The 27,956-nt window shown below is 41.9% G+C and overlaps 1 protein-coding gene across 1 annotated transcript in view; it reads right to left on the reverse strand.

Moving 5' to 3' along the window:
• The window catches only part of gek (serine/threonine-protein kinase gek), a 248,807-nt gene that overhangs the window by 215,516 nt on the left and 5,335 nt on the right, over positions 1 to 27,956 (reverse strand). Inside the window, exon 2 of the mRNA XM_080285567.1 lies at positions 22,754 to 23,743. Coding sequence (XP_080141693.1) covers positions 22,754 to 23,072 — 319 coding nt within the window. The 5' untranslated portion in view covers positions 23,073 to 23,743. The remainder of the gene's footprint in view (positions 1 to 22,753; positions 23,744 to 27,956) is intronic.

Consider the following 27,956-nt stretch of genomic DNA (forward strand, 5'->3'; position numbering starts at 1 on the left):
ACGAAGGAGACAGATGGATAAGGAGAGAGAGAGAGAGAAAGAGAGAGAGAGAGAGAGAGAGAGAGAGAATGGTGAGAAGCATCATAAGCTGCCCTCCTTTCTTATTTTTGTTCTATATGCAGAAAGATGGAAAGATGAGATGCAGCGAAAAGGAAGGGGAGGGGAGGGGAGGGGAAGGGAAAGATAGGAAAGGAAAGGAAAGGAAAGGGAAGGAAAGGGAAGGGAGAGAAAGGAAAAGAAAGGAGTGGGACGGGATATGATATAATGGTATGAGAGGATAGATATAAATATGAGCAAAAATATGAAAGCAAAGAAGATGGGAGAAAAGGGGGAAGGGAGAGAATAGGAGGAAGGGAGAGAATAGGAGGAAGGGAGAGAACTGGGAGAAGCAAACGAAAGGTGGATTAGTCAGACAAGCCATCACTCCTTCTTTTGTTGCAATGGCACGAAGAGGGGAGGGAGGGACAGAAGGGGGGAGAAAGGAGAGATGGAAGAGGGGAGAAAGGAAAGATGGAAAGGGGGGAGAATGGAGAGGAGAGATGAAGTGAAAGAGAAGACGGAGAGGAGAGGCAATGAGGGAGGAGTATGGATAGACAAGAAGGAAATTAAGAAAAAAAAAAAAAGAATATCAGATGAGGGACAAGAGAAGGAAGGGAGTACGAAGAGAGATGGAGATTCGTGCGACGAAATTAAAGAAGCGAGGGAAAAGAAAAATTCGGAGGAAAATATTGAGAGAGAGAGAGAGAGAGAGAGAGAGAGAGAATGCCTGTAAGAAACGGTAGTATGAGAAGCAGGTTGGCTCCGGAATGTGAAGTGTGAGAGGGGAGGGGAGGGGAGGGCTGGGGAGGGGAGAGGTAGATGGAGGAAAATGAAAGAAGGTGGGGGGGGGAGATGAGGGAAAGAGAGAGAGAAGCTGGGAAAGGGCGATAGGAAAAAGGGAGAGTGAGGGATAAGAAGAAGAAAATGTAAGCTGAGTGAAAGAACTTAATGAGAAGGAAAAGAGACAGTGCACGAGAGGGTGAAGGATAGAGTAAAGAAACAAGTACGGCAGGGAGGAGAGAAGAGGAGAGGCTTAAGGGTTGGAAGGGGAATGGATATCAGGAGGGAAAGGTGAGTGAGGATGACGAGGTTAGAGAAGAGCAAGAGAAGAGGAAAAGGTGGGAGAAGAAGTGAGGAGAAAGAATCAGGGAAGAGAAAAGGTAGAAGGAAGGGTAGGGAAGGGAGATGCAAAGGTGAGAGGAGAGGGGAAGGTGAGCGAGGGAAGAGGTGAACAGGATAGAGGAAGGCAAGTTCATTGGGCCTGGAAAAGGGTGAATAAGTGAAGGGAGGGAGGGTGAGGTGAGAAGAGGACACGAAGACGAGATGGAAAAGGAAAGACTCGAAAGAAAGTGAGGAAGAGTCAGGAAAGAATTAAATAAGATGGAGAGCAGAGAGAATTAAAGATGACAGTGGAAGAGGACAGAATGTGGAGGAATAAAGGGGAGAGAGGAAAGTGAAAAAGAAAAGGGGAATGAAAGTAGATTAGAAATTGAGATGGGTGGGAAGGAAGGATAGTGCATACAGAATGAGAAATGAGAGAGGAAAGGACAGAACACAAGAGGACGAGAGGTTTGGAGTAAAGAAAGGAAGGGGAGAAATAAAAAAAGAGAATGTGTGTAAAAGGAGGCAATGAGAGGAAATACCAATAATAATAATAATAATAAGAATAATAATAATGCCGATGATGCTGACGATGAATAAGGAGTAAAGAGGGGAGGAAGAAAAGTGGAGGAAGTGATGCTGAGGAGAACTTACGGAATGAAGTGAAGGATACGAGGCGAGAGGTGAAATATCAAGGTGTGGGGTGAGTGTTTGAAGGTCTGAGGTGAGTGAGGTGAGTGGCTGTGTGATACAGGTATGAATATGGGTCAATGTGTGTGTGTGTGTGTGTGATGAGTGGATATAAGTGTAAGGTGTTAAAGTGAGATGATGAGTACAGGTGAGGTGGGGTGTGGTAATGCATATACTAAGGTGGTTGGAAGAGGTGAGAAGGCGAGGGTAGATGAGGTAAGCAGTAATTTGAGGCGGAGGTGGTGCTGGCAGGTACAAATCAGGTGTGAGGCTTTGGGTGTGAGGTGTGGCATGAGGTAAGCCATATTCTGAGGTGCCGTGAGCTACTATTATGTGGTGTGAAGGATGGGGCTGGAGAAATAAGGCAAACACGCTACTGGATATCACGTGCCCTTCAATGATGGCTCTTACACAATACTTTATTCCTGCTGCAACCAGACGATGACTAAGCTACTCATATACCGGTACAGTATTTTATTCTTGCTAATAAAGACGATTTTGATTTACATGAGTGCTTTTTACACACCATACCATTTTATTCCTGCTACCACCACTAAATTTTCCTTAGGCTGTCATGACTCTTGCTGCCAATTGATGATTTTATTCAGCTTAGAGAAAACCTCAGTCCTGTCCTCTTGTAGTGAAGGTGTAAAATTAAGCCTGAATTAGCTTAACTCCAGTGCGATGAAGATTCTAGGCGAGGTTAGTCACGTAAGAGGAGGTCGCTGGTATACCGAAGAATTAAGAGTGATCGTTCGGTAAGAGGTGAAGAAGAGTAGGAAAGAAGTGCTAGGAAACCGCTTGACCCCACCACAAAACGGCCAACTGAATTTGACATACATACTGCATTTATCTGTTCATCTGTCTAACTATATACCCTAAGCAGTCTAAATAATAAAATCCTTCTCCATAACCCTTTCATTCCGATGGTAGAGCTTTAAACAGAGAGACCCCGTACGCTGTCAAAGGGTTAAGTGGGACTGCAGGGGTGTCAGGTAAGTGGCATGCCCGTATGAGGTGACGTGTGACGAGGTGAAAAAGAGAGGAAGGTGAGATGACAAACAAGACGGAGAGGTGAGAAGAGGTGTGACGTGAGGTGAAGTGAGATGTCAGGCATGAGAGGCTGTGGGCAAATAATAAGTAGGAGGACGGTGAGGTGAGGTGAAATGAGATGTGGCATGGTGGGGTGAGATAAAATGAGAGGAGGCATGAACGAGTGAAGTGATGTGAGGCAAGTAGAGGTGTAAGGCATGAAGGAGTGAGGTGAGGTAAGACGAGGTAAGGTGAGGTGAGGTGAGTGCGGTATCAGAAGGGCCCTGTACTCCACCTCACTGGGCGCCACCCTTCGTTCCTCCTTCACTACCCAAAGACAGAAATAGCTCCCCCCTCCCTCTCCATCACCGTCCCCCCTCCTTGGTCTCTCCCTCTCCTCCCTCTTTCTCTCTCTCCCCCATCCCCGGTTAGCCCCCCCCCCTTCTCTCTCCTCTCCATTCCTTTACCTACCTTCTCTTGCTCTCTTCTCCGTAACTAACCTGCTTTCTTTCTCTCCAAGGCTGCCTACAAATACCGTCTCTCCGAATTGCAACCCCCACCCCCTTTTCACCCTGCCCCAATTCCTACCTTATCCCCTCTCCCACTAATCTTCCCTCTCCTCGTCCTTATTCTCTTCCTTATTTTCTTCCCTCCCCCTTTCTCACACTTTTCTTCTCTACTTTTCTTTCTCCATTACCCTCTTACTCTAGCTTCCTCTCTCAATAATATTTTTCTCTCCTTCTCTCCATTATTCTCGCATTTTTCCTCTTTTATTTATTCTCATATTTTCGTTTCTCTTCCTTCAATTTTATCGTCTCCTCCTCTCTAATTCATACGTGTTCTTCATTTCCCTTTCATGTCCTTATCACTTCCCCTTTCATGCCTATCATTTCCAAACCTATTCATCCTTTTTTCACCCTTCCTCACATTTCTTTCCCTCCCCTCTCACTCACTTTTATCTCTCCTCCTTACCCTTCACTTCATTTCCCCTATTCTGTTTTCCTTATCCTACTCATCTCCTTCTCCTCATCCTTCTTCTCTCTTTTTCTCCTACTTCTCAGTCCTCTTATCCTTTCATTTCTCTTCCTCCCATATCATTATTTATCTTCATTACTCCCCCTTTTTTTATAATCACATTTCATCACAATCATCTCCCTCTCCTCAGTCACTCATTTTTTCATTCCTTCGTTCATATTACTCATCTTCATTCTCCTTCCTCTCCATATCCACTTCAGCTACTTACCTTCCCGCCCTTATTCTTAGACAGCATACCTCTTTCTTCTCACGTTCTTTCCACAATATTATGCTATGGAGACGTTTATCGGAAAGAATTTTTCATCTTCAGCCACACAAAAAATATACGTAATTATATTCTAAATCCTTTTCTTGTCAGACGATTTCATTTATTCTCAGACGATTATAATGAGTTACGGAAAATTCCATTGAAATGAAGGTGTTAAATCCAGCCTTTACTAATTCGCCAACCCTTTTTTACCACCAGGGGCTTTCCTATGTTGCAAAATCCCCTGGTGGTAGCAAGAATGAACACTAACGTCATCGAGTTGAAGTGACTGTATATATATATATTTTTTTTTCTTTTTTTCATTCATGCTCCCACCACACGATTTTACTCATCCGTAGTAGTGAAGAGAATATTTAAAGTTATATCGGTACCTAACCCCTCTAGTTAACTCTCTAAGCAAAATAAAATCGTCTTAAAATACAGGCTAAGTAGAAAATACAAAATAAGTCACTGAATGAAAGCAGGTTAAGATCCTCTCTGAATATTTCCCATGCCCGCGGAACAACTACAAATGTCAGAACCCTCCATACCGGTAGCGCTAGGGAGCATCACGAATTTATAAATGGGCTACCTAATACCCCACGAAGCACGATCCAATCCCCTCTTGCTCAACCCCATGATGAATTACGTTCGGGAATGTTAATTGCAAGTTTCTTATACTTTGTCTAATTTAAAACCGGTAGCTGTCTGTACTTTTTCTTCCTCTGACAAATGATATCGATTATCTTTTTCTGCCCTTATATACCGTTCTAACTTTCTCCATCTTACATACCGTTATTATCTTTTTGTAACCTTCTATAAAGTAACGATATAACCTAAATTAACCTCTTCAGTACGACGTTCCCTAATTCTCGCTTCTGACAATGATACCGACACATATACAGCCTATAGCCCTTTATTTATGATTAAGAGAAGAAGATACTCCATACGCGTATTTTCTTTTCCTAACCATATCAATCGTCGCCTACGCACTATTTCAGCTCTCTCAGCACAATTTCGAAATCTACTTTGGTTTTACAAAACATTTTATGTATCATATATACGGTACTTTCAGTTCAACTTACGGTGTTCCGTTCCTTCTAAAACCTGTATTTTTACCACAACCAGAACCAAATCGTACCCGTATCGCATTCACCGAGTCAGCTGCGCGTAGGTAATTGCTAATTTAATATAGCTACGGTAGTCATACTTTATTGCTGTGAACCATATAAAAATATTAAATAGCATAAAATACACTAAAAATGTCTGCATACAAATTAACAATCAATTTAAAGACTAAAAAAATATATCAGAACGTTTAAAAATTTTACGGCTGCCGAGATGTACAAAGCAACCACAAATAACTAAATGAAAAGAAACGTTACACCTTTCACAAGCTACGCCGGTACCAGACCATACCTTGGATGTGCCTCACAGCCGAATATTTATGGACCATGAAAGGTGATCGAATTGCATAATAGGGGGAAAAGCTGGTTTGTGTGTGTGTGTGTGTGTGTGTGTGTGTGTGTGTGTGTGTGTGTGTGTGTGTGTGTGTGTGTGTGTGTGTGTGTGTGTGTGTGAGAGAGAGAGAGAGAGAGAGAGAGACTGATAAGTGAGCAGGAGTTGGCGTTTTATTTATCTATTTATTTATGCAGGCTGTCTACGGTACCAATACATATTTTCGCTGTACCGGTATGTATGTATGATATCTACAGGAGTACCTTATGTCAGTTTCTCCCATACAGTCCCCATTAATAAGTCCATTAACCATTAAACCTTGGGGAACGATTTAGGTTCTCTACTTCAGCTAATATACACTCAGCCACTCGCCCCTGAGAAACTTCACAAGGTATAAGGACTGACCTTTTGGGATTCCACATGAAGTAAGCACTATTACACCCCACATGCCTACCGCTGATTAAATTTACCGAGATATTCTCTTTTGGTATGGCTGAGAGACGATGTAATGGAGTTACTGGACACAGACAGATATAGATAAAAAGTGAGATAAACATACTCGACACGCAGATAAACAGACTGACATTATATAGACAGATGGACAGACAAATAGATATTAGGGTTTGCCACAATTTCCAGACAATATAATAGACTACTGTGCCTAACAATAGCCTGCACTTTAAGCCCTTGCCTCAGGACAGTAGGGCACTTGCGGCTCGCCATCACGATCCCGTCATCACGATCTTATACGCCCATCATGTAATCCCCAACACTACCTGATTCACTCCTATTACCAACCACCTTATAAGTCTAATTTCTTACACTACACGTCGCACCTGCTAATCAACACAGGCTATCGCGAACTGTTCTCTCTCTCTCTCTCTCTCTCTCTCGTTACTTGCATCGGTAATGAAAAAGACACCAGGGTAGCTAAAGGGGACGTTTTTCAACATTAATACCTTCAGTCCTATGATATATTTTTGGCAGCTTATACTTACTACCTTCAAACGATTATATTTAACTTAGGATAGGGCTCTAGCAGTGAAGGGGTTAATGAAGGCTGTATCTAACCTCCCCTGTTCGGAAAGTCTCTCCTCAGCTGTGCAAAATCGTTTGGAACACACACACACACACACACACACACACACACACACACACACACACACACACATACACACGTCAAAAGTATGTCAACACACTGAAAGGGCTAAGATGTGCGCCTGTGCAGAGGGCAATTTCTATCAACAAACCAAGCAACTGGATGAACGTGCTTGCAATACTAAACCGTGATGCCGGATACAAGATTTTTCATCATCAAACACAACAGGAGAATACAACAGTTTTCCATATTTAACTGTGCACATGAATGGAAAGATTCAAAAAATTACACCGTACGCCTGAACAAATGGCAAATTCTATCGTCAAACCAAGTAGTTGGATGAAAGTGTTTGCAATATTAAACCGTAAAGTAGCATAGGTTTTCCGCATCATACAGTATAGCCTATATCGCTGAGCAGAAGTTTCCAAAAAATTAAACCGTACGCTTGAACAAAGGGCAGTTTCTATCATCAAACCAAGCAATTGGATGAAAGTATTTGCAATATTAAACCGTAAAGTAGAACAGGTTTCCCGCATGAAACAGTATATACCGCTGAACAGAACCGTTTCCTAAAATTAAACCGTGCGCCTAAACACAAGCGATACCAACAGACAACCTTTTTGGTACGAGGAAGAATTATTAAATATGCGCGTTAAAACCAAACAGTACTGATATTCAAATTTAAAAAGTCCCCCTCGCACTGAAGGGATTAATCTGGCCTATAATTAATCCCTCCAGTTCGATGCCTCCTCCAAACCTATATATATAAAAAAATTAAAAAAAAAAATGACCAGGGATAGCAAGAACAAAAACACATCACAGTTTGTTCACCTTAATCTGGTTAATATTTTCATCCATCTGCAGCCTATTTCCCGCAGCTATAAAAAAAAAAAAAAAAAAAGGGTCTTCTCCCTTCCCAGTGCACTTCTTCATGACCAGCGCCGTACAGACCTACTAGGCTAGTGTTGTTGTAACGCCTTAACTGCAACTCAGCATTGAAGACAGAGAGATGGTAATTTTAGGCCAAGTTAAAGTGAACTGAGTATAAGTTTTAAGATCCTACACCTTTAATGATGAAGCTGAATGCGATAGACATGTGTAAGGTACCGTTATATACCATTTACGCCCAGTTAAAGTGAACAGACTCTCTCTCTCTCTCTCTCTCTCTCTCTCGTCCTACACCTTTAAACATGCAATGGATACTATGTACGCTTGTGTACCGTTCTACAGTGCATATATATTTCAGGAACGAGTATCCGCCACTATTACCCCCAACTGTCCCAAAACTTTTTAATTAGTTGGTTGCGTGTGTGTGTGTGTGTGTGTGTGTGTGTGTGTGTGTGTGTGTGTGTGTGTGTGTGTGTTACATGAGGAACTAATCGCAAGTTAGTTTAATTATTCCTGGTCGAGGACATTTGTAATCACCCACCCTAAACCGTACAGTACCGTAGTCAGTCATATAAACAAAGTAACTAAAATAAATACAGATAAATAAATAAATAAATATACTGAGGGTAAGTGTGATGGATAGGCCTACGTGAGATCAAGCTAAATACAGTAGGCCTTTATGATAACTGTAAATATTTATCATAACTCCACCTTCCACTCACACACCACTCTAGATTTAGCACTGGGAATATGGACTGGGGATGGGTATGTGGACTAGATCAGATGACAGGGCTGCAATGAAAAGCTAGACATGTGGATTGCGGGTGAATGAATGAGTGGAAAAGTGGAATGGGCTGGAATGACGGGCAGGAAAGATGAACTGGGATAAAATAAAGGACTGGAAAGGAGGGTCTGGATGGAATGAAGGGTTGGAAGAGTGGACTGGAACAGAATGAATGACTAAAAAGGTGGATTAGGATGGAATAAAGCTCACCAGCTGATCCAGGATAAGCCATGGTACGAACTGGGGAGTGAATGGGAAGAATTAACTCGTTCTGACTCTGGTGTAAACTATCCGACTTAAAACCCTACTTACACCAGGCTCAGGGAGGTATTAGCGACCCCTCTCTCCCTTCTCCACTGGCATCCTCCACCCCTCTCTCCCTTCTCCACAGGCATCTTCCACCCCTCTCCCTTCTCCACTGGCATCCTACACCTCTTCGTTCTCCATTTGCAACCCCCACCCCTCTCCCTTCTCCACTGGCATCCACCTCTCTATCCTTTCCACTTCGTCCATCCCACCAAATCCTGTTGAATTCTTTATGACCCTGGCTAGTCATTCCCCAGGACACACTCACTGATCGGGTCGTGTCGGTCAGAGGCTCCTTACCATCTCTTATCAATGAATTTCTGCATGTCACGTTAATGTGCTCTGTGTGTCATTTATATGATCTATGTCAATGTTATTACGGTATAAGTTACAGGACAACTCTGGAACTGTCAGCCTCAGTCTAAGACTATGACTCTGTCTTTCAGAAGGCAGTGTCCAGTCATCTAAAAATAAACGGATCTTGACTTTGGCTCTCTGCTTTGTTTTTTTGGGAGTACAACCTTGCGGCCTGCTAGCACCTGCTTGTTTCTTCTTTTCATAAAAATAATACACGGGATTATACAACACTAACTGTAAACGAAAAGCTGGTATAAAGCCTGCAAAGCTGACAAGAATACGAGTCCTGTTGTGAGTGAGAGCAGTGGTGAGGGCGTGTGTCCCGGCTGCTGCTGCTGATAGGAGGGAGGGCAACACATCACTACTGTCACGAGTAACTTTGTGTTCATCAGGGCTTTAAAGATGGAGGACTGATGGGAGTATACTCATTTGTACAGGTACCGTGGCTACTATAGAACACCGCTTAAGCTATGAAATGAGCTGCTGATCCTACTGATACAACCACTACGACCCAATTACTTTACGCAACTAGGCTACTACTGAAACAAAAGCCACTGATATTGCTGAACCTTCAATTTAAACACTACTACTGCATTACTGACAGACATGCCCTCAGTGTGACGTACATGAACTATACTATACTCCTTCTACTGTAAGTTGGCCTAAACTTGCCACCTCTCCATCGTGAATGCAGAGTTGTAGCAATAAATTAACGTTAGAATATGGTGCTAGTCACGAAAAAGTGCTCTTCTAAGAATGCTGAGTGGGAGTATTGCCTTTTTCTTCCACTGAACTATGTGAAATATCGTAATCTGTAAAAGACGAAAAATCTGGGCCAAGTTAGAGTAAAATGAGTACAAAGGCCAACTTTTGTCCCAAGCTGTACCAAAGCACCCCCCCCCCTCAGCCAAGCCCCCGATAATTGGGTGAGATAACGGTTTGCAGTTGATAAGGCGGGTTGAAAGGCGGCTCCACTGATAAGGTGCCGGCCGTCCCTATCACTTGATTGCTACGGTCACTTATCGCTTCTTCCTGCACGATGGGTACCCAAGACTGAGCCAAAGAAAATGAGTTTATAATAACCTTAAGCGAAAATTATCCATGTCTTATATCAAGGCTACCTGGAAGCCAGTTATTCGAAAAAATATGCTACTAATATACTTTATTATTGTTTTTCATAAATCTCATTATTATAATAACAGCTATTACACTGAGTATATAATAAACTATATATATATATATATATATATATATATATAAATATATATATATATATATATATTTATCAATCAATCATTTCCTGTGGCACCCCACGGGATGCATAGGGCCTCAATGAACTCTCTCCACCAATATTTGTCTCTTGCCATCTCCTTCAGGTCCCACCAACATTCCTCTCCTGCTTCTTTTTTCATTGTCCTCAACCAGGTTTCCCTCGGCCTACCTCTACCTCTTCTTCCTCTAGCAGTCCACTCTGGCACATCCTGTATTAAACTACCTTCTTTTCTGTATATGTGCCCCAGCCACTTCCAGCGAGACAGTCTCACATATTCATTAACTGGTTCCACTCTCGTAATATCCCTTACTCTTGCATTTGTAACTCTGTCTTGCCACTTTACCCCAAGAATCCTTCTCAGTATTTTATTCTCAAATCCAAATACTTTCTGATCTGTTGCAATTGTACTGTACCATGACCCATGCCCATAAATTAAAACTGGTCTAACCATGGAATTGTAAATTTTCATTTTAGTACCGAAAGCATATTATTATTCCAAACAGATTTCAACATTCCAACTGCTCGCCAAGCCTGTCTAATCCTCTCCTCAATTTCATTGTTTAATGATCCATTAGATGATACAATCGTTCCCATATATTTAAAGTTTTCTACATTCTTCACCACATTATTCCCAATTACACATTCGATTTGGTTCCCAATTACACAATCGATTTGGTTCTCCACGTTCATATTAATAATTTCAGTCTTTCCACAATTTATTACCAATCCCACTTTTTCTCCTTCCTCCACCAGACAATCAAGCACCCTCTGCATCTCATAAATACTTCCGCAAATCAGTACAATATCATCAGCATAGTCCAAATCCATCAGCTTCTTATTTTCTTTCCAGTTAATTCCTGCACCTGTTCCCCTTACAACCTTTTTCAGAACATAATCCATAACCAAAACAAACAGCAATGGCGAAAGAACTCCTCCTTGAATCACTCCTGACCTAACTTGAAATGGATCACTCAAAGAAACACCCACCATTATCTTACAGAAAGTACCTTCATGCAGGCTTCTAATAATATTTACAAACTTTTCTGGTATACCATAGAATCTCATAATTTTCAACATAGCTCCACGTGAAACACTATCAAACGCCTTTTCAAAATCCACAACACACATACTAAGTGGCATTTTCATCTCATTAGCTTGTTGCATTAGATGCCTTACAATAAAAATCTGATCATTACAACCTCGACCCTTTCTAAATCCCGCTTGTTCTTCTCTTAAAATTTTATCAATTACTGGCTCTATTCTGTTCAACAAGGTTTTGGAAAAGACTTTTGCAACTACAGGTGTCAAAGTTATCCCCCTCCAATTGCCACACACACTTAAATCTCCCTTTTTTGGTATTTTTATAATCACTCAATTTTTCCACTCTTCTGGAATTCCACCATTATCCCAAGCCACATTAAAAAGTTTCAAAAGCGCATTCATCAACTCGTCATTTTCCACCTTAAGCATTTCAGGGAATATTCCATCCTCTCCTGGGGCCTTAAAATTCTTTAACTCCTTTATAGATTTTGCTACCTCTTCCTAAGTTATATCCCCTGTTTCTATTTGCAAATCTCTCTCGGCTAGCAAAATGTCCTCTTCAGCTGGGATTGGTCTATTTAGAATATATTCAAAGTGCTCTTTCCACCTTCCTTTTATATCCAAATCTTTAGTCATCAAATTACCATTTCTATCTCGTACAGGTATTTCCTTCCTTCTCTTTTCAGTCCCAGTTAACTCCTTTATGGCCTGATACGCTGCTCTTGTGCTCTGACCGTCACTTTTACTTAATTTCTGTCTCTGTCGCCTTTTCATCATATAGCCTCCTCTTATCACGTCTAACGAGTCTTTTTACTTCAGAATGTAAACTCCAGTACTTTGCTCTAAGTACTTCAGCTACCTGGCCATCAACATGTTGTTCTTCACTTCTTAACTTAGCCTCTTTCCTTTTCTGAATTGCATTCCATGTTTCATCTGACATCCACTTTTTTCTTCTCGCTTTCCCTTTTTTCTTAATAGTAACCTTAGCACTCTCATGCAAAACCTCTTTTACCTCTCTCCACATTTGATTAATATCATTGTCTTCAGATTCCATCAAAGTCTGCAGGACTAGAAACCTGTTCCTACATTCCCACCGAAACTTTTCCCTCGTGCTCTCATCACTTCTCAGCTCATCAAAATCATAATTATTACCTCCTGTACAATTACCATTAACGTTTCTCTTAAGTTTTATTTTAATCTTTGACATAACAAGTTGATGATCACTACCTATATCTGCCCCACTCCTTTCGCAAACATCTTGCAAATAACTCCTATGCCTTCTGCTAATTACAATGTGGTCAATCTGGCTACAATATTTACCACAAGGTGAAATCCAAGTAGTCTTATGTATTTTTCTATGCTCAAAGATAGCTCCACCAATTATAAGGTCATTTGCCAAACAAAAGCTTCCAAAGCGCACCCCATTTTCGTTTCTTATACCAACACCCTTCTTACCCATACAATCTTCAAAGCCATCCCTACTACTGCCAACAATCGCATTAAATCACCAATGCAAACTAACACATCATGTCTTGCCACTCTATTCACTACATCCTGCAGCTTCTCATAAAAGTCATCCTTCATTTCATCAGCAGCCTCATTTGTCGGAGCGTACCCTCCAACCATACTGATATTACCATGGTCAGATTTTAAACGAGCATAAAGCAAGCGCTCATTAATTGGTTCAAACTCACATACGGTACTGCCTTACAAGCATCTCTACTCAGCAGTAAGCCTACTCCTTGGTAATGATTTCCATCACTCCTACCAGAAACCAACATAGTAATACCATTTTCCAAATTACCATTTTCCAAATTCATTTTATCATCTCCAAGCAACCTCGTTTCTGTAAGTGCACAAATATCCATCTTGTATTCTTTGAACACTGAAATAAGTTCTTCCATTTTACCAGCCTGATTGAGAGTTCGAACATTCCAGTTTCCTATTCTCAAGGTTCTTTTTGAATGTATAAACTTATTTTTACACCGTGGGATTCTTAGCACCCCCTGCCCACTTAAGGGCTGCACGGAACTGAGGGCCATTGCTTCGTCACCAGAGTTCATCAAGATTTCTTAGGCAAAAAAAATATTTTACCCTGGAGCCAATGCCAGTGGCTCGCAGGAACCAGACAGTGGAGAGAGGAAATTAACTAAATGAAAGTAAAATGCAGAGGGTTTGGACAGACAAAGTACAAGGGAAAGAAAGAGAGCAAAAAGAATGTAGATAAAAGTGTCCCTTTTAGTCGCCTCTTACGACAAGCAGGGAATACTGGGGAAGTATTCTATCCCCCCGGCACCTCAACTGGTGCGATACGATCTAGTAAGGTAATATTTTAGTTAGTTTTAAATAAAAAACTCCAAAGTAATAGTTCAACCAGCTACCCTACCTTAACTCTACATTACGCTGATTGATATCGGTTTGGGACGCCTATGAACACACAAAGTTTAAAATATAATACAAATGACCAACAGTTTATAAGCTCAAGGGGAAAACACACACACACACACACACACACACACACACACACACACACACACACACACACAAACTTGGCCACGCTACACCACATGCATACACATATAGATGCAGACACTTACACAGACGTGCCCAGACACTTACACACACAATCACCTTTAAATATGCACAAGCTAACAACCCGTGTACGCTCATACAGAAATAGGCATAAATATAAGCTGCACTAAACCTACTTACACACACACACACACACACACACACACACACACACACACACACACACACACACACAGTCTATTCTGAAACCGACTAACAACAAAACTAAGCCTAAGACACATTAACGGTATTGTGCAGTTAGTCACAGTAAATCGTTCCTGCATTATCTGTTGTCCACACAAAAAAGGAAATTATGGATCTATTATTCTTTTATTACCTACCACAAGCTTGCAGTAAAAAGATAAAAACTAGCCAGCAAGAGGCAACTGGGAGAATAAATGACGTAGCGACAAAGAACACAAATTAACAACCATTTCATATGGAAAGGATTTTATAAAGATGATAATCCAAGCTCAATACCACAAAATCAAAAACCTCTCTCTCTCTCTCTCTCTCTCTCTCTCTCTCTCCCTCTCTCTCTCTCTCTCTCTCTCCGGCAAGGTGTAGCAAGCCAAACCAAGGATGTTTCGATGGTAAAGAATTTGGCTGGCTAGGAAGGGGGCCTATAGACGGTGAGTGGTCGAGTGGTCGCAACTTCAAAAGGAAGTGGCTGGAAGAAGGGGTGAGGGAAGAGGTGGAGAGGTGGGGGAAGAGGTGGAGAGGTGAGGGAAGAGGTGGAGAGGTGGGGGAAGAGGTGGAGAGGTGAGGGAAGGGGTGGAGAGGTGAGGGAAGGGGTGGAGAGATAAGGCAAAAGGTGGAGAGGTGAGGGAAGAGGTGGAAAGGTGGGGGAAGAGGTGGAGGTGAGGGAAAAGGTGGAGAGGTGTGGGTGACTGAGGACTGAGGGGAAGGTGGGAGTGGAGAAAGATGAGAGGTGAGAGTACAACGGAGGTATGGTAAGGGTGGAAAGGAAGAGGAGAGGTATGGCTGGAGAAAAAGGAAGAGAAATGAAGGTGGAAAGAAAGGAAGAGAGGTAAAGGTGGAGAGAATGGAAGAGAGATGGTGAGGGTAAAGAGAATGGAATGAAAGGTGAGGGTAGAGAGAAAGGAAGAGGAGAGGTGAGGGTGGGGAGGTGAAGGAGAGGTGAGGGTCGAAAGGTGGAGGAGAGGTGATGGTGGAAAGATGTGGGAAAAATGAAGGGATGTGGGAAGAGCTATATAGCTGGAGAGAAGGTGTGTATCTGACTGGAGACTGAGAGAAAGAGGAGTGGTATGGGTGATGAAGATGCTGGACAGAGAACAGAATAGTGGAGACGTGGATATGAGAGAAGAGGGAGAAAGACAGGAGAGTGAAGACGCAGGTCATTGGAGAGAGGTGAAACGAATGACAGGTATGGTAGTGAGGAGGGTGAACACGGGTAAAAATATTAAAATAAAATAAATGAACAAATCTTCAAACAACACCCACTCAAAGCTATCTGACAGGCATTTAACACGATCTACCCAATCTCAAGACCACTACATAAAAATCCTTAAAAGTAAAAGAGAAATATAAATAAAGAAATAAAAAGCCACCCTCCACCAAGGTCTAGCATGCCAAGCCAGGAATGTATTGCTGGTAAAGAATTTGGCTGAGAAAAAGGCCTATACAGTAAGAGAGGTGGGAACTACAAAAGGAAGAAGACAATATGGTCGGGGAGATGGGGATAGAGAGGTGAGGGTGGAGGAGAGGTAGGGAGAGAGTGTGAGGGAAGAGAGATGTGGTAGAATGGGAGGAGGGACAGGAGGAAGTAATGTGGAGCGGGAAAGTTTGATGAGGTTATGAGAAATGTACTGGAGAAGTGAAAGAGCAGGTAGACATTAGGGCGGAGAAATAATGTGGAGAGATTAGGATGGAATGAATGTGGAGAGATTAGGATGGAATTAATGTGGAGAGATTAGGATGGAATTAATGTGGAGAGATTAGGATGGAATTAATGTGAAGAGATTAGGATGGAATTAATGTGGAGAGCTCAGGATGGAGAAGTATATTGTGGAGTTAGGATAGAAAAGTAATATGGAGAGCTTTGGATGGAGAAGATATTGGTAAGGTTTAGGGAAAGTGAGGAAGCAGTGAGTGTGAAAGCGATTAGAGGGTGATGAAAAGAGAAAGAGGGGAGACAAAGGAGAGAATTAAAGAAACTGAACGATAAAGAAAGAAGAGTGATTTACAGGAAAAAATTATCAGCATAAATTTATCTATACACATATACAATTTGCACATACCAATATAAAACAGATGTGTGTAAGAAGTAAGTTATACCGATATCAAATAAACATCAATACAGCACTAAATGAAGAAGAAGAAAAAAATGAGGACGACTGGGGGTATGGGCTGGAACGAAGATTGTTACAGCTACGGTATATATATATATATATTACCAGACGCCTCAATCCCGTTAGGGGTGGTCACAAACAAATCGCCTCCACGTCGCCCTGTCCCCCGTCATTTCACTGTCCTGCTCCCAATTCACACACACACACACACACACACACACACACACACACACACACACACACACACACACATATATATATATATATATATATATATAAATATATATATATATATATATATATATATATATATATATATATATATATATATATATATATATATGAAAGTGAAAGAGGAAGAGACTGAGGGGAAGAGGATAGGAGGGACGGAGGGGAGAGGAGGGAGGGATTAATGGAAAGGGAGGGGGGTAAGGGGAGAAGAAGAAGAGGAGAAAGAAGAACTAGAGTGGAAGGAAGAAAAAGAATGGAGGTGATGGACAAACATGAAAAAAGAGGGAGGCAAATATGATAAGGAACTAACCACGTGAAGGAAGGGGAGAATGACTGGCTGAAGGAGGGAGAAGATGGAAAGGTGAGTTTAAAGAGAAGGGAGGCACTACGAAAAGGCAGATGGAAGGAAGACAGAGAAAAAGGAGGAGGACGGTGAAGGAAATATATGAAAGAGGTAAGAAAATAAAGATGGGAATGAAATGGAGGTGAAGTGAATCAAGATAGGGGCGGGGGACGAAAAAAATGAAACAAAGGGAAGGTAGGGAGAAAAGGAAAGTGAGAGGGGAAAAGAAGAGTGGAGGATAGATGTAAATAAGGTGACGATAGCGGGCGAGGGAGAAAAGGAAGGAAACAGATGAAAGGGAAGAAATGGGGAAGAAAAGGAAGAAAGTGTAAGAAAATGAGGTAACGATGGGGAGGTAAAGACAGGGAGGGAAAATAAAGAGGAGATAGGTAGGAAAAATGAGATAAAGATGGGGTGGGGAAGTAAAGAGGAGGGAGGGAGATGGGTGAAGGAAGGAGGGAGGGGAAGGAGTGAGAAGGAGAGAGAGGGAGGGGGGAGGCACACGGCTAAGGCTGACTCTGACTCGTGACCACAAGAATGGCAGGAGGGGAGGGAGGGGAGGGGTGGGGAGGGGAAGGAGGGAAGGGAGGGGAGTGAAGGGTCAGGTACCTCTCCTTTCCTCCCTCTCTCCCCATACATCCCCTTTTTCTCTCCCCGTTCCTCCCTCCCTCCCCGCCCTGAGCCCATAATTCTCTCCCTTAGTTCATACATCCCTCCCTTCATCCATACACCCTCCTTTCCTACTTTCTTCACCCCATACGTGCCTCCCTTCTCTCCTTTCCTCCCTTCCTCACCCCACACGTGCCTCCCTTCTCTTCTGGACTCCCTCCCTCTCCTTCCACAGTCCAAACATCCTTCCCTTCTCTCCTCTCCTCCCTCCCTCAGTCCATACACCCCTCCCTTCTCTCCTTTCCTTCCTCCCTCCCCTAGCACCCATTCATGACTGCCTAGCCCCTCTCAGGCCAACAGGGGAGGGAGGAGGGAAATGATGGGAGGAATAGATGCGAAGGAAAAGTGGGGAGGAAAGAGAGAGAGAGAGAGGGTGGGTGGGGGGGGATGTGGGTAGAGAGGCGAGCGGTAGGGACGGAGAGGGAAGAAGATGAGTAGAAAGAGGGAAAGGAATGATGAGAAGGAAAAGAAAGAGGAAGGCATGCGAAGGGAAGAGACAGGATGACAGCGAATGTAGGGACGGGAAGGGAGAAATGGAAGCAAGGACGAAGAATAGGGAGCAAAGAATAAAAAGAGGGATGGGAGGAAGAGGGAAGGCACAGTGAGGAAAATGATAAAATAGGTGTGAGATGCGGATGGAGAGGGAGGACAGAAAGGAGAAAACAAAACACAGGAGGAAGACAGAAGTGACGAAATATTAGATTACAGATGGGAGTCGAGTGATGGGGGGAAGAGGAGGAAGATGGGGGTGAGGAAAGAGAAAAGAGGAGAGGAAGTGGGTATGACGACAGGGGGAGTTAAGAAGAAGAGAGAAGAGGAGAGAACAAGAAATAAGAACGAAAGGGAGGCAAGACAGATGGAGAGGCAATTAAACAAAAGACAAGGGGGAATAACAAGTGGGATAAAAAGAGGGACAGCAGGGGGAACGAAGGGGATAAAGGGAGGGGAGGGAGAAGAGATGGAAGATGGAAAAGAGCAGGGGAATGAAATAGGATAAATGGAGGGAGATGAAAGGTAAAGCGAGTGTGATACATGATAGGGGGAGTGATACATGATAAAGGGAGTGAAACAGGAGAGAGAGAGAGAGAGAGAGAGAGAGAGAGAGAGAGAGAGAGAGAGAGAGAGAGAGAGAGAGAGAGATACAGGACACGGGGGGGGAGGGGGGGTAAATCCAGGCCTGTCATTCACCGGGTATTGACACATGGACGTAATTGATCTGACACATTGGATCTCGCTCCCCTCTCATTCCCCCCCTCCTCTCTCTCTCATTTTTCATCCCTCATTCGCCTCCAACTCTCCTAAATCCATCATCCCCCCACCCTTCCTCTCTCTCTCTCTTTCTCTGTCTCCTACACCCCTCACCCTCCCTCCTCATCCTCTCCAAGCCCTATTACATCTTCTCCAGTTCTCTCATTTTTTTTCTTTTTATTATCCCTTTCTCTCTAATCTCACCTCTATCTTCAACCCTTTCTTCCACCTCTCACTCTTTCGTTCTCTCCCTATCTTCTCTTCCCTTCTCCTCTCACTATGCATCCTACCTACATTCTCCTCTCCACAAACACCTCTCTCCATTCTTCCCCCCACCCCTTCCCCTTTCCTATACCCCTCTCACTTTGCTTCTCCCATCCTCTCCATCCCTCTCACTAGCTAATCTCTTACACACACACACACACACACACACACACACACACACACAAACCTTCCTTATCTAACCATCACGCACCATTCGCCTTTCTCCTTCTCCTCTCTTATTTTCTCTCATCCTCTAATCCTGCACAGCCTACGCCCATTCTCTCTCTCGTTTCAGCGATTAATGTACAATCTTTCTCTGCTAGCATTAAGGCCTATTTCCCTCAAGGAACCAAAAGATCTGTGTGCTCTATGTCTCTCTAACACACACACATACCCGGTACAATATACGAGTAGGCTACTACGGTTCTTCCTCTAGCAATCTCAGCCTCCCTCCTCCTCCTCTCTCTCTCTCCTCTTCCGCCCATACCATCCCTCGCACGTCATTCCCCCCCCTCCCCTCCCTCTCCCCTTCCTTATACAGTACCTCCCCTCCCTTCCTCCTTTCACCCTTGCTATCTCCCTCACATACCAAGCTCCCCCCTCCACCTCTCTCCTTTCACGCTTCCATTTCTCCCTTCCCCTTCCTTCTCTCCCTCTCTCACTCACGTTTCCGTTTCTTCCTCCCTTTCTCTTACTTCCACATTTCTTGCTTTTCTTTCTCCTCCTAATTCATGCCCCCAGTTCTTCCTGCCTCTTCTTTCTCGCTCACTCATGCTTCCATTCTCCCATTCTCTTCATTCCCTTTTCTTCACGGCTCCTCATTTCTCCCCTCCTTTTTCCCTTTCTCTAATTCACTCATTTCCTCCTCCTGTTTCTTCCTTTTCCTCACACATGTCCATATCTCCCTTGTTCCTTCCCCCTCCCCTCCCCACTACTCGTACATTCTTTTCTCCTTCCTCACCCTCACTAACGCTTCCATTTCTCCCTTTCTCCATCATTCTCCCTTAAGATTCCATTCATTTCTTTTACGCCCTATTCCTTCCATCCTTTCATTCTCTAGTTCGCACGTAGCTCATCCTTCCTTTCTCGCTCACCTCATTCCTTCCGTCCCTTTCCTATTTCTCTTTTCCACCTTGAATATGCTTCCCTTCTTTCTCACACATATACATACAGTAATCTTCCTCACATACTTCGTTTGTCTCTTCCTCTCACAAAATTCCTTCCTCATTCACACCTCACTTCCTTATTCTTCCTCTTACAGAACTTCCTCCCCTCTCCCCTCACATAACCTTTCCTCTCTTCCACCCTCTCCCTCCTCACATAACTGCTTTCGCTCCTTCCTCTTCAACATACATCCCTTCCTTCTTTCCCCTCCCTTACGCACACCACTTTTCCCTCCTTCCTCCTCACTCAATCCCTTCCTCTCACCTCTCACATACAGTACATTGCTTTCCTTCTCCTTCCCTCTCTATCATAAATTTTTCTCACGTTCCTCTCTCGCATCGGCTGTTCCTCTCTCCCTCCTTAACCCACCAATTCCTTCATTCTTCTTCATACATTCTTTCTTTCCAATTCCTCTTTCTGTTTCCCTTTCCTTATGTAACAATATCTAAACATGACTCTGCTCACTCTCCATTTCTCGTTTACATACACACACGCTCCTTCCCTTCTCCCAATCCCTCTCACATTCCAACTCCCCTCCCCTCGCCCAGTCCTTCTCACATTCCATTCTCTCTCTCTCCACCCTAACCCTATCCTTTTATTCTCACCTATCCCTGTCCTCCTTCCTTCAACTTCATCTTTCCTAAATCTACCCCAACCCCTCCCCCTCCCTTCCTGTGCATCCTCCTCCCTTCTTCCCCTACTGTACACCCTCCTCCACTTCCTCCTGTACACCCACCTCCTCTTCCTCCCTCCTGTACACCCTCCTCCCCTCGTGTACAACAACCCTCCCTGTGCACATCCCCGTATTAACATGTCGACACAGCACTCAAAACATAAACCACACTATCACATGTTCCTATTTGATACCTCGTTTACACTGGAATCTCATCTATGTGGTCGAGAGAGAGAGAGAGAGAGAGAGAGAGAGAGAGAATGGATGAATAAAAGTCACTTCTCAATTTCTTTTATTATTAAAATACGGTACCCTCACGTCTTTTTTACGTTACCTTTTGCTATAAATTCAGTCAATTACACAAACACTGCTTATTGGTCCCTTCAACCCACTGCCTTCCCATTTTTTTTTATTTTATTCTAGCTACCAACAGGCGCTTTCACTCAACTAGGCAGACATCAATGGGTGAAGGGGACAACAAACGTTATACGGTATCATTCACCTCCAAAGTAGTCTCCTCAGAAATAACACAACAAAAATTATAAAACAGAAAAAGTACATTCACTGGCAGTATATATATATATATATATATATATATATATATATATATATATATATATATATATATATATATATATATATATATATATATATATATATATATATATATATATATTATATAATATTATATATATATATATATATTATATAATATATATATATATTATATAATATTATATATATATATATATATATATATATATATATATATAATATATATATATATATATATATATATATATATATATATATTTATTTTATTACTGTTTCTGACTCTGGGCATTGGCTTCACAGCCTGTTCCCAAGGCCCAGTACTAGCCGTCCTCCTACATACCATACACCTCCCTGTCACCATTTGAGGCAAACACCCACCGTTCATATTGAATACACACTGTACATGGGCTGTCTCAAACAGGACTGGTGTATTGGTATTGGCGGGGATATTTTTATATGTGCGTGGGTCTTCCGGTAGATCGGTACATCAGTAAAGTCTGTTTTTTACGAAATTCAAATCCTTAAACAGTTCCCTGCTCCAGCCGGGATTCAAACATGGGTCCGTCAGAACTGTAGGCCACCCTTCTACAAATTCAGCCACCGCCTCTCCCTTCGAAGCCAAGTTGCCAGTTCATCTCAATACACGGATCGTTTGAATTTGTGATACATTTTCTACACATCCATGACTTACAACGAAAGTTGCTTGTATTACTCCCTATCATATTAGTTTTTATATTAAGAGGTTAAATGTACAATGCTACTACAGTCCACTGGTATCAGTATATGCAATTAAGATACTCTACACATGCAGTATATATAATGAGAGGATGTACGCTGGATGAATGTAAAGCATGGACTGAGAGAGAGAGAGAGAGAGAGAGAGAGAGAGAGAGAGAGAGAGAGAGAGAGAGAGAAATAAAAAAAAATAAAAAGCTTGGAAACGCTACTGCAATCCACTTCACACCCAATATTTCCTTGGTCTTGATCATTCACTTTGGTCCAGTACTAGGACTTACCTAATCTTATCTGCCCAAGAATCATTTATGCTGCTGCAAGCTATTCCTGCTACCTTTATGCACAGTAAATCACCCTTGGACCAACGAAAAAGCACACACCAAACCAGTAGCTAATGTACAACCTAGTCTACTGCAGCAAAATTAGCTACAAGTAATGCATGATTTCTACAGAAATACAGTGAATGACACACAACAATTAGAACAAATGTTAGTACAGAAAGAAAAATCGTATAGGGTAGGCCCAACAGTCTGTATGTAATACGGTAAACCACATGAAATGTACAAAAATTTCACATGAAATGCAATGTATAAAAGAAATCAGAAAAATTACAGTACTGCAGGCTACCCTGTACTCACCATATTCAATGAAGTCCGACACAGTCTTCTCTCGACGGAGGGATGAGTTGGTGCACTCATCGTAGAGCACCAAGAGAATATCTAGGAGAGTCTCCACAGAGTAGCTCTGCCCACCAGTCTCGCTAGGACCTTTTAGGAACAGTCGCTCCAACTCCTTCAGCCTCTGTTCCGCTGGACTGCCCGCTTCATCAGCGTTTATGAGGGCTAATGCCTCCATGCCGCTAGATTCTGCCTCTTCCTTCCCACCTACACCACCACCACCACCACCACCTCCTCCTCCTCCTCCTCCACTTGAGTCATCCTGTCCATCACCCATCATTGGCTCTGTTTATTCTGGCTCTGTTTATTCGGTTTTCGTTTTATTTTATTTCGTTTTTTCGGGGTTCCTTAAGTTAGCTACTAAAATGTCAACACACGGAAGAACGGGTTTCACTTAAGGCGCCATTGAAACTTGAGTACAGGTAGGAAGAAGGGGGTTGCATTTGGCTCGTGGGGGACAGGGGTTATAGAGGATCGAGTGCTTATATATCCATAACACTAAAAGTAGATTAAGTTGTGTCCAAATTTGCCACATAACATTCCTGATTCTTGTTTTCACTTCATAGCACTTTGTTATTCACACTGACCATTCTGTTGGTGTGGAGAGGAATATGCAGCCTTGCAATTAAAATTTCATAAACATTCAACTTACAGCTTCATTAATAAAACACACCTTAAAACGTTAAATTTTATTCTATGCTTTTGTTATTACTTTCCTCTTTCACTTAGTGAGCAAAATGTGGAATAACGGGGAAGGCACATGGATTCAACACTTCTTTGTCGGAGGTGTACAGGGGTAAGAGAGGGAGGGAGTGCAGGGCTGGGGAGGGAGGTGAGGGGGATATAGGGGGTGGAAGGGGGGGCAGGTGAGATGTGTGGCTCCCCCAGGTGCGTCACAGAGGGCTGGGCCCTGACCTGGAAGGGCTTGCACAGGCTTGGGGGTCCATGCCTCTGAAAATAAACCAGAGAATGAAAATAATCATCAGTTTTAATAACCTGTTTGTAACTCTAAAGACCTATCGGTATAAGCAGGTACAGGTAAGGCATAAATAAACCACAGGGATTATTGAGCTGTGCTTGGGTCTCCTTACCTTCATGTGAATGTGAGATACCAAATTAAACATGATGATGATGATATATATTTAAAAATAACTCCACTTTTCCTCATACTGTAACTACAAGTAGTCAACTATACGGTACTCACCTATTTATCTATTATATGAATCACTTTACAGTTATTTGAGTATATTTCCTTATTTTAAAAAAACTGTATTGATTCAGTACTTCCTTTCCTGTAGTTTTTGGCTTTCCAAGATAATATCAGTAACTGGAGTAACAACAGCTACCAGTAACTGAAGTACAGTACTAATAGGCTAAGATGAAAGTGAGAAAAATTTACACTCTAAAGTAACTTTCTAAATCAATGGTGCCAGTACCATGTTCCACATACAGTATACTGTACTGTAACATCAACAGCCTACTCCATATATCTATTCCTCATATATTAAAATCCAGGCAGCAACAAGCAATTTACAAATTTCTGAACAGAACACATCTACAACTTTCAAAATGAACCATCCATTGTGCACAACAACGGCAGAGGAATACAGCAACACTGCAACCTGACACTGATTAGCTTAACTACACTTCCTTCCCACAACTCCATCACTCCAACAACAAGCATACATAAATTAAAACTCATCTGGTGGGAGTAGTAAAAAAAATTAAAGGCAAAACAGTACTGGGGAGACTAATGGAGATACCGGTTCACTATTACAGTATCTACCCCTTGCACTACTAGAGGTCTATTCTGAGCAGACTAAAATCATTTGGTGGTAGAACAAATCAAATCAAATATACAGTCCATATTATTTAAAGACTGGGTGAAATGCATCGAGCAATTTAATTCTTGTTGTTCTACTCATGAATTTACCCAGTCTTATGTACCGTAGTGAGTGGACTGCACGGATATAGTACCGGTAGTGTACCACTATATATAGTAATGGAAAATGCTCTCTTTACTATGTGTACCTACTGTATTTGACATAGCCTATGTATATGAAGTTTAATGTGTAGGATTTGAATGTCTTTGTTCATAATATCTTTCTTACTACAGGTATACCAGTAAATACTGTATAGGCTATATGGTGGCAATGAACTTTGCTGTATCACTGCCAAGATCAGTTGCTCTAGTTAATAAATTAATAAGTGCCATTACTTTGTACCTTCATACTATTCAAAATGCCACACAGCTATATCTCTTTCTCATTAAACAACCATTATAAACCTTAAACTCTCACCGTTGTATACCATTAACATCCACATTCATCACACTCACAGATCTATGCAGCCTGTAAACACAATTATTGCATCACAAAACTTCTCTTGCAGCAACAGACAAGAGTAACCAGATGTTTGCAGTCCACTGGGTTCACATGTGGGAAAAGGGCATGCCATCTCCACACTAAATTTACTAGAAGTTCAAAAAGTGTTCAAAATATACAAAAGCGATGCCCAAACATTTCAAGAGTACCAGTACTGGCTGTTTGGGGTAGCTAAATCTCTTCAAAACAACATAAGATACAGACTCAACAACACAATAAACAACGTAAATCAGTGCATATACAATACAATTAACTGCACTGGGATGGTATTATGGGGGGGAAAAAAAAAAAAAAAAAAAAAAAAAAAAAAATCAATTATGGGCATAACAAAAACAATGAAATTAACCTCAACACAGATACAACATGACTGATGAATGGAAATATAAATAAATAAAATTAATAACTGCAATCAAATGAAGATTACATAAATAAAACAGCAACCAACTGATATGTCTAGCACCAAAAAGTAACGAGAGATAAATTGGCAATTTAGAATTCCTCTGCATGATAATGTCATATAGCTAGCTACGGCTATTTAAGTTAATTATTGCTGCCTTCAGATAATTCTATTTGGTTAAGGGAACACCTACAGTATAGTGTAGTGGAGTACTGTAGTTAAAAGCAACCTCCACTTACAGTTTAGTACACTGTTGATGTATTTTTTTTTTCAAACATGACAGTAGAAAGAACAGAATAGAAAGGTGTCACTTCATGGAAGAGTGTTGTTGGAGGAAAAACAAAAAAGTACTGTTCCAAAGTACAATCAAAATAACACAAGCAGGGACAATTGAAGTAATAAAACCAGCTTCAAAAACACCATCACCATCAGAAAGTACAATCTGCACCCTAGAGTAAAAATGAAACAAGGACCACAATAACAATCACTATCCCTCTTACCTAACCTCCACCCCCACACACTCCCTCTTCCCACTCCCCTCTCTCTCACACACGCACACAATAGAGCGGTGTCGTTTGCAAATTCCCTCTTCCTCTCATACCCTGCTCCCCTCCCTTCCCTTCATAATACAAATACTGTACTAAATAAGGACAAAAATGTAACAAACAGGAGCCAAAACAATAACAGCGGGGTACATTAACATCTTTTTCCCCCCACCTAAACATGGGGTGCACATAAAACCATTACCAATCTGGGAACAAAACCAGTAACAATAAATATGAAACAAGGCCAAAATTAGCAATCACTATCCCTCTTACTTAACCTCCACCCCCACACCCTTCCACTCCTCTCTCACACATGCACACAATAGAGGAGTGTCGTATGCAAATTCTCTCTTCCTCCCATACCCTGCACACCCTCCCTCCCTGGCCCCTACACAACCTGTCACTCATCATTCACACTATGCAGTTATGGCCACTTCCTTCCACTCACTTCTGGCCAATCCTGGTGCTCATCTCAATACAGATGTTCTCATTAGCTACAAATTGTTTTTGTCATGTTTTCCCATTAACACCTTCAGTCCAAAGGTGCATCTTCTATTATCTCCAGACATTTTTATTTTTATTCCTCACAGGAGAGATTTTCAAACTGGAGAGGTTAGGTATAGTCTTCTACATCTCCTGAGAATTCCTGAGTTGAATAAAGTTGTCTGGAACTGCAGCAACCAGAATAAACCAACTGAATGTGTCACTGAACTGCAGAAGTTCACAGTAAGTTACATACCAGTAAGACTTTCCAATTAACAGTCCGCTGCTTCCTATAGCTAAATCCAAGTTAACAGTTTCTCCAGTTTACAGAACCAATACCGTACTGTACTAAGGGAAAATAAATAGATACCGGTGCTTATGATGATACCTGACTACACCAGCAGTTTCAATAATATGCAGTACCTACATGAAACTTTCATTATGGTAGCTCGCATACTGTATATAAATGAAGATGTCCAGTAATCCTGAGAAGCCAGAATATTTTACATTCATGAGTGGCTTAAAGAAATGTAATCTTGGAAGTTACTGACGGAGAAAATTAGCTACTGGGAACAACACTACACTGTATTTCACAACACATCAACCTATGTAAGCTATTATATTAAACACAGCAGGTGTCTCAATACTTCTTTTGTTGAGTGTCCCAACTAGCTTAGCCTAAGCACTGTTACATTTGTTGACATTAAAATCAGGATGACTCACAATAAAGGCCAGAATCTTATCAGCGCTAAGAGCTCAAACATACAGTGACTACAGTATCAACTCTGAGATACAGACCAAGATAAGCTATCAGTATGGTTGTCAGTATCTCTGGGACATGCGAATGAAACAGAGGAAGAGTAAAAAGTGAGAGTTAATGCTGTCATGTGCAATGAGAGACCTTCCTACGTTGAGAAAATAGTTTGCTGGAAACACAACAGTACAAAAATACACCACTACAGAAAATACTGGTACTGGTACTGTACAAAATTTATCAATACCGGTACCATTATACTGAAGGTATCGTAACAGAAACATTGTCTAACCCCCTCATGATAAAACTCTTGGGAGGTTTCCCTATACTGTACTACAGTAAAGAACTCTGTCTATTGGTAGACAGAACAGATAAGAACAATACCAAAGGTGTTAAAATACTAAGCACTGCCATGTATCTAAGCTACAGTATTGTAGTAGACATCTTGCACATGTCTGACATGGGTGGGCAGCTAAGAATATACACTAGTAATCATAACGGTCCTGTCTCTTTCATTAACATATAGGATGGGTTGAAGTACAAGCATCGATCTAGGTTATCTCTATCTGTCTGATGTCTAACTCCTTCCTGGGAAATCCCA

The sequence above is a fragment of the Coenobita brevimanus genome, chromosome 107 (assembly GCF_032717465.1).
Source record: "Coenobita brevimanus isolate Jiangsu-jjx chromosome 107, ASM3271746v2, whole genome shotgun sequence".
Lineage (NCBI taxonomy): Eukaryota > Metazoa > Arthropoda > Malacostraca > Decapoda > Coenobitidae > Coenobita > Coenobita brevimanus.